Source organism: Kryptolebias marmoratus, linkage group LG18 (assembly GCF_001649575.2).
Source record: "Kryptolebias marmoratus isolate JLee-2015 linkage group LG18, ASM164957v2, whole genome shotgun sequence".
NCBI classification, from domain to species: Eukaryota; Metazoa; Chordata; class Actinopteri; order Cyprinodontiformes; family Rivulidae; genus Kryptolebias; species Kryptolebias marmoratus.
In genome coordinates, this window is record NC_051447.1 from 1984555 (window position 1) to 1992757 (window position 8203).

General features: G+C 38.5%; 1 protein-coding gene across 2 annotated transcripts in view; it reads left to right on the forward strand.

Annotated features, from left to right (window-relative positions):
* Window positions 1-7920, forward strand: part of sass6 (SAS-6 centriolar assembly protein) — a 34896-nt gene extending 26976 nt beyond the window's left edge. The window contains exons 9-16 of one of the 2 annotated variants that reach the window (XM_017434736.3): window positions 461-655; window positions 874-963; window positions 2697-2876; window positions 4308-4389; window positions 5160-5269; window positions 5588-5679; window positions 6447-6535; window positions 7729-7920. In XM_017434736.3, coding sequence (XP_017290225.1) covers window positions 461-655; window positions 874-963; window positions 2697-2876; window positions 4308-4389; window positions 5160-5269; window positions 5588-5679; window positions 6447-6535; window positions 7729-7787 — 897 coding nt within the window. In that variant the 3' untranslated portion in view covers window positions 7788-7920. The remainder of the gene's footprint in view (window positions 1-460; window positions 656-873; window positions 964-2696; window positions 2877-4307; window positions 4390-5159; window positions 5270-5587; window positions 5680-6446; window positions 6536-7728) is intronic. The other variant, XM_017434737.3, reaches the window with a different exon arrangement.
* Window positions 7921-8203: the final 283 nt, after the last annotated feature.

The window sequence follows — 8203 nt, forward strand, 5'->3', positions numbered from 1 at the left end:
GAGAGAAAAGAAACACGTCCGCCTTCCACCAGGAGCAAAAAAAAAAAAAAAAAAAAAGTAAGGGAGGGGTGGATGATAGTAGTGATTAAAAGTGACAAATGGGGTAGGCAGGCTTTTACCAATGTAGAGCGGAGGTGGTGAGCTGACGGGTAGATGGTTTTGATACCCCCCAAAAATTAAAAATTTCAAAGATGGTTCTGATATTTCAATAGAAGAGGCAAGCTTCAAACCTAAACAAAAGTGTGAACGAAGATGCCAGTGGTGGAGAGGACAGGTCGTAGGTGCTGTATTTTGTCTATTTTATCAACTGAGAATGAGAATAATAAATTACAGTCTGTAGTCTGTAGCGTATAGAGAGGAGAGCGTGTCAGGTGGTCATAATTGGGCATTTATCAAGAAGAAGTATTAATTTCAGCAGATCTGATGACAGATTTAATTTTTTTGCTGTTGGATTGTGCAGGAATGTAAGCGTTCAAAGCAGCAAGTTTTGACTCTCAGGAGGGAGAACAGCAGTCTGGACACAGAGGTCCATGAAAAGGAACGACTGGTTGGCCAGCTCCAAATGAGAGTAGCTGTTTTGGAACAGGAAGTCAAAGATAAAGATATGCTGATGTGCCGCACAAAAGAAGTATTGGAGGCCACTCAGCATCAGAAGGTAAGAGCCTCTTTGTTTGCTTTAAGCACATTTTCAGTAAACTGCTTCTCAGCTAGACTGAAGCAGCTATTCTCCCACAGGCCCACTTCTGTAAACCTAAAGTGTCAAATGTTTTCCTGTGGGATCAATCCAAGTTGAATTATAATTAAATAAAATGTAAGATGAATCTAGAATTAACCAAAAATCTAATTTTATTTGTTTGAAATTTTATTTTCTAGGAATCAGTTGAAGAAAACGTGGAAAGTAAAGAACTTCAGTTAAGAAAGCTTGAAGCAACAGTGAAATCTCTGTCAGAGGAGCTGATAAAGGTTTGTGAAGCTTAATGCAGGTTCAGCTTGTCATTTTACAAAACCAAAACTGAAGTCTGATTATAAATAATTCAGGTTTTGTATGGTTCAGTTAAGCTTCATGTCCTAAGTGCACATAGGATATGTTCTGCAGAAGCTCTGCAGGAAAGTGATTATATCTTTTTATTAACATTTAGAAGATAAGTGTGTTCATTGCTTGCCACTGCTACATGTTCGACGAGTTATCAGAACCTCTACGTCCCCTTAGTCAAATCTGGATAAATGTAGGGTCTTCGGATGAAAAACAAATCTGCCATGGCTGGCCGAGAAGGTGCACACCTTCAGTCCTCAGATCTAGATTCATCCAGAAAGCAGTGATGTATGAAAAGTGATTTTTCCAGTTAAGTTTCTCTTTACGGTTTTTCTTTCTTTTCCTTTTGTCTGCTGGACTTATGAAGTCACTGAACAAAAAAAAATTCTCTGGTTACAAAATGAAAACCACAAAACAAGGGGAAGGAAGGTCTTTGCACGACAAACCAAAAAAAATGAACTACATCGAAGTGACTGCAAAAACGAACTGACTTGCAGTCCTCCACCAACGAGAACATTAGGATTGCTGGGGGGGTTGAAAAAACTTGGAGCTGCAGAAAGGTGTTTCACTCTGTCCAAAGATTCTTTATCTCATAACTGAATACAGTTCTCCTGTAAGAGTGTTGGTTTTTATTCCAAACTCATATTGAATATTTGCACACAAATAATGATCAACAATCATTTTCATATTTCAGACACTTAATAATCAAATAAACATATCTAATTTCAGTAACAAATCGTGTTTTCTTCACAAGCTTTAGGAAAGCATGTAAACAATCCGTGAATAACTGATTTGACGTCCACAACTGTACACGAGTGTCCCAAACTTCAGAGAGAACAGTTACTGAAAGATGACAGTGGGTCAGAGGGCATGAAAAAGGGGGGAGTCTTTCTGCTCCATGAGTTTGATCAAGTGGTTGGCTATTAATAAAAGTGAAAATGCTAATGTCACAGGAAAAAATGTACAACATGCCTATAGTGAAAAGCTTTCAAGCTAAATCATCTTGTGACATACAGTCATTGTCAAAAGAAAATATACCCTCTTCTAATGTTAGGGTTTTATATTTCTGGGCATTAAAAAAAAAAGTAAATCCAAACTTCAGCTGTCGGACAGATGGCCTCACATTTATTAGAATCTTTTGGTGTCGTGGTTGACTGAATGACTACAAGGAGCCCAAACTATGAGCCCTCCACCACCGTGCTTGGCAGTTTGGTATTTGTGCTTCGTAACTGCATGTAGTTGCTGCTTATCCCTGTCTCCATTGCAATTTTAGTTTTTCATATACTGCCTTTATATTTGGGTTAAGTTCTTCTTAAATAATGGCTTGGTGTAATGTTTCATGGGTTGTTCGTTTGAGATTTTCTATACTTTTAAGAGCTGGTAAGAAACAGATAATGGATTATATACTTTTAGGTTAAATGTTAGAATTAAAGGAGGTGTTGTGTTCTAGTTACCATAACTGTATGGAATGAAAGATGGTTGCTTTAAGAAGAAGTTTGTAGTACTACTGAAATACACTTTAATAAAGAAGTTTCTGTTCATTTGAATCCCCATAATGAACTTTTATTCATTTCATTTTAAAAAGTATCCATATCTTTACCAAAAAATATTTGGATAGTCCTATTTAAATTTCTGTATGTATTCATTTCTTTATTTTATTCAGGCTAATGGTATAATCAAGAAGCTGCAGGGGGAGGTGCGAGGCCTTGTTGGAAAAATAAAAGTGAAAAACACTGTGACTGTGTCCCAGGAAAAGGTTCTCCAGGAAACACAAGGCAAGCTTCAGAGTGTTGAAAAGGATTTACAGATCACTCAGCAGCAGCTCATTACCAAGGAGGAGGAGGTAAGAAACATCTAGACGCTCACCCCTTCCACAACCCCAAGTTTTATGTACCTTAGACTTACACAGCTGCACACAGCTCATTGCAACATTTCACTCTACCACAGACCCACATGCAGACGCCTTGGGGGAGGGCCTGGGCCCCGTTGCTCCTGTTCTGGTGCCTTTGCTGGTTTGGCATGGACCAGAGTTGTGGGGGCAGCTGGGGGGGGTGTCTCTGACTGCATCGTGTGTGTGTGTGTGGGGGGGGGGGTTGTCTCTGACGGCATCGTGGTGGGGGGTGCTGGCGGATTGCTGCCCCCTTTGTGTAGTGTTGTTTGTGTGGGTGCGGTGGGCTCCCGCCACTTCTAACCCTACCTGGGGGATTGGCTCACTAGGGGGGATGGTTATATGCTCTTTCACCTTGGTCCTTCTGGGTTCTGGTTGCCACACTAATTTTAACAAACAAATGAATTCATATTTTTTCTGAGCAATAAAATGTCATCAGTGTCCCTCAGCTGGTGTCAGGTGTCCATCTGTTTGACACCAGACAGGACCAATACCTGACAGAAAATCAGAAGTGCTGCTGAGGGAAACAAATGAAGTGGACTGAACACAGTCAGGGTGTATTACAGTGTAATCAGGTTTGAGCATAAACATTAGTGGAACAAATATTTTTGTTTCTTAACCACAACACACTAATTTTCTAATTTGTTACATTTTCTGTGGAAAAGGGAGATATGTTGCTTAATATTTATTTTGTGCACAATTTATCCTCTATTTTTTTATTATTATTCCTCCTGTGTACTCAATCATTACCTTCTGTAGCCACATAATGAAATGAATAAGATCCACCTGTGGCTGATCTAAGTGTAGATAGACTTCATATTGGAGAGAATGTCCTGTTGTATATCTGCCCTCTGCCTTTAGTTTTCTATGTTCTGCTCATGTCCACTCTGTCTGCTCCAAGTTGCTGACTGACAATTTTTCTTCTGGTTTTATTCTCATAAGTAGATTTTGAAACAGAAAATCTGCATTGTTGGATCCAGCATGTTTTGCTGCACACTGTTCCTGTCTTTGCTAAGCTCGAAGAGGTCTAGCGTTAGTAGTGACTGTATCAGTGCACTAAAACCAGCAGACTTATTCCTGCCCCAATGAGACTCTTTTGGAGCTGCCAACAGGGTGATATATGTGTGTACAGTGTCATCAGGTTATTACATACAGCTGCATGTGTAGGTGCTCCCCGGTCCTCGTGCCACTGGTCTGACAGTGACACAGTTGGTGGTAGCATCTCGCTATGGGAAACCCCTTCAAGCATGGATCATAGAAGCTCCACTAAATGAACTTTGAAAGAGGACACAAACAAAAACTGATTTTTAAACAAATGGATAAACTGAGTAGTATATACCAAAGAAGCTACATTAACTTGACAGTAAAACTGTTTGTTTCTTACAGGTTTCCAAACTGAGGGAGCAGCTCAAGATGACCGTGCAGAAGTTAAATGAAAGCAGAGAAGTGTTAAAAACTAATGAGAATGGTGAGGAAGCCACTGGAATTTGTCTTACACGACTGATAACAGGAACAGTTGTAGTTGAGTAAAAGAGCCAGCTGCAGTTTGTTTTTAAAAATGTTGGTGTCCTCCATTAGTTTTTGAAGATCCTCTCCAGACAAGGTTTAAGAAACAAGACATCCTTTGTGTAGATTCTCAGTCATCCAGGAAATCCTAATCAAGGCATCTGGACTTTGTTTGGATTCTTGAAAATGTTTTGCTACTCCAATGAAATGTGAAAATCTTTAAATAGCTAAAGCAATAATGAGCAAAACAGTGACTGAAATAAGCAAAACTGTAGCTAAAAGAGCAGAATGGTAAATAACTACAAGTGGCAGATCAGTAGCTAAAAGTAACATAAGAAGACAAAAATAGATGTTTGCGAGAGCACATTTCAGAGAGCGTTGTAAATTAATATTTTACAAAAAACAAAAGTCCTAGCCCACTATTCTTAATCAAGCTGATCGGTTTGATAAATGAATGGTGAACAAACAAAGTATGCTGTAGTAGTTTGATTGCAAAAAAAAAAACATACAGAAAAAACTATTAACAGGCAACAATGAATCAATATTTACACTAAAAACATGTTACTAAATGATTTCCCATCTAAAGACAGTGGAGCCTGTTTCCTGTTGGCTTTCTCTTGTTTCAGACGGTAAACTACAGACTAGTTGCATTTTGGAGTCTGTAAATAAAGTGATAAAGTTTCTAATTGTCTTTGTTCCTAACACTAATGTCATCTTTGTTTTTCACTGCAGTTATAAATTGGCTTAACAAGCAGCTAAATGAGAATCAGCTGTCCAGAAAAACCCAGTCTCCTGAAAGTTTGGAGAATCCGTCTGTGTTCTCAGCAGCAACAGGACTGAAGGTACGACACCTGCTGGCACCGCCACCAAAAGGCAAAGGCAGACAGTCGTGTTTGCAGTGTTAGCAAAATATCTCATGAACTAGAGGACAGATTTGAATGAAATTCTAAGAAAGTAATCACTGGACGTATGTCTACAACTGGTTAACTTTTGGAGTCAGCCCATTCAAAATGGCCACTACAGCTAACTGACCTTAGATACGTCAAAATTGGCAATATTCATTCCTTCAAATAATGCCAGGTCTTTAATTTTACCGAGCTGTTGGACTTAATAGTTTTTGAAGCTGCGACCACTTAAAGACCTGACTGCGTTTTCTTTAGGCCCAGTTTCATCCTTGGCCCGGGAAACCTGCTGTGATGGAAGCTGAGCTCACTCCTGCTGGACGAGTTGGGCGTACAGACAACAAACCGCTGTGAGTTGAAGCTGATGCTTTCAGAACTCACAGCCTGACGTTTACAGGGGATTCAGAAAGTATTTATACAGTTCAACTTTGGCAATGCCACGACAGATAAACAGAATCGGCACTCCTTATGTCTGGGCGGTGGTGGTCATGGGGAAAATGTATCAAATACTGGTGTTCTTCAGTAATGTCAGTCTTTAGCTTCTCATGAATGAATGCTGAGTCAGCTTTCCTGCTTATAGTTACTTTTTTATTATACCTTTTGGAAAACTTCAGTCTTCTTTCATCTATTCCAACTATTCAGGTATGAAAACATTCAGCACATTTAGGACATCACAGCTATGACTTTTGTTTTTTGTAAATTTTAAGCTTCTTGAAATATTTAACTTCATTTACACGTTTTTTTGTTGTTTGTTTTTTTGTCTCCTTATTTGTCCTTTTTGACTTTTCGTGTCCCCATATGCATCCTTTCTGTCTCTGTTTCCTTGCACGTCCTTTTTGTCTTCTTATGCTTTTTCCTTCTTTTTGTTTCTTCGGTCTGTCTGCACTTTGTGTACCTCCTCCTTCTTCAAATATTTCAACTAAGATCAAAGGTTGGGATATTATTCCACTCACTTTCACCTTTTTCAGCAAATTTCAGCAGAGCCATTCAGGACTCGGCCTTTACGCAGCATTTTCTATGAAAATGCTCAGGTTTCTAGTTTTATTTGTGTGCGGTCAGTGAAACAGCTGATTTTAACTAATGTGGTTTTCTTGTCCGGTTTTTCCCCTCTTGTTAGTGAAGACTCAACTGGTCTGGATTCAAAGTACTTCAGAAGAGACAACAGCATCCCAGTTTACAGTCTATCATCTAATCTGATTCATGGAGGTAAACGCGCTGGACATTTGTCACGCTAAATAAATAATTAACAAATAAATAATTAATTCTTGAAGGGGTGGGAATCTTTTGCCACTTCTTGATTTGATTTTAAAATGATTACTGGTGCATCCATCTTCACACTTCAGACAGAATCCTGAGCAAAGAAGCAAAATATTTTGGTCTACACAACAACACTAACTTGTTTTGCCTTTTCTGAGTTGGATGGAAACTTTGACGATGCTCAATTGAGGGTCCTGTGGTTTTCAGCAGCAGCTACCACCTTTTTTTTTGTTTGTTTGTTTGTTTCTTCCTCCGGTTGATTGGAAACATTAACACAACTTGGTTATAGTGTGGCTTTTGTCAAAAGCAGAAATACTTTGGCCTTCAGGGCACAAGGATGTGTTTGTACAGCAGCCTGATGTGTGCATGCCGTAAACAGTCAGGGCACTTCACATATCACCTTTTGATTTCATCGATGACAATTGTGACCAATAAATAACAATTGATTTTTGACATTGTCTAAATTCATTTAGAATAGTTTGTCTCCATCACAATGCATCAAAAATTAAATGGAATAATGAAGAAGGTAGTCTGTCTCCCGAATGCTTTACCTTCACCTCAACTCAGCATCTAGACAGTTGAACCTTGGACACAGCCAGTTCTAACAGGAGCAAGATCCAAAACACTGACCTGCTTTCTGATTGAATAAAACAAGCTAACATTAAACTTCTGAATGGCTTTACCAAAGCCCCAACCTCAACCCAATGGACCTTTGGCATTAAAACCCAGGTCTGTTCCAGAAAACCAACTACTTTAAATGAACTCTATCAGTTCTGCCAAAAACAGCGCTCAGAAGCCTGTTGATGGAGACAAAAGGTCCAGGTGACACTTGCTAAAAGAAATTTAAACAAATACTAGTGGGCTATATGAATATATTTGACTATGTATAAGTTTGACCATTTGGGGATTATAAAAAATCCACAATAAAGTCAAACTTGTGCACTCAGTTCCTGTTTTTGCATGTTGCAGAGTCGTTCTACCCTGGAAAAAGGGACAGTCCAAAGAAATCACTTAAAATCATCAAATTAATCTGACCTTCAAGCTCATGATGAATGGATGGAAACTTCTCCTGCAACTATTGTCTCTTTAGTTTAACGCTAGTTTGGAATTGTTCTTTTAAATGTCTTTGTTTTTCTGTGCAGAGGTACACCAGCGTCCAAAGCCTTCCCTAACTTCTGCTTACTTCCCTGCATCAAGCTGACTTCTGCTTCAACCAGCCAATGAAAACATTTCACTATGGAGGAGGAAGGGAAGTTGGAGCCTTGTTTTATGCATTAAACTCTTGTACAAAAATAATCATTAATGTTAAATAAACTTCTTTTTAATTGCTGTGATTGTGGATATTTCTTTATCCAGAAGTATTTGTATTTTGGTTGGCTGCTGCGTTTCATTTATGAAGTAGGTTTATTCTTTCTCATTGTTAATTTACTTGTTTTAACTTACTGTGCTTAAAAAAGCTGTAGGTAACTCTCTGGCCTTAGAATAAAATATTATTCTTAATAAACATTACAGGCAACAATTGAAAGAAAAAACTTTTTCACAGAATTTTGGGTTAAAGTAATTTTACACATTCTGTTAAAATTAGGAAAAGTATATCAAAACATGATAAAAAAAATC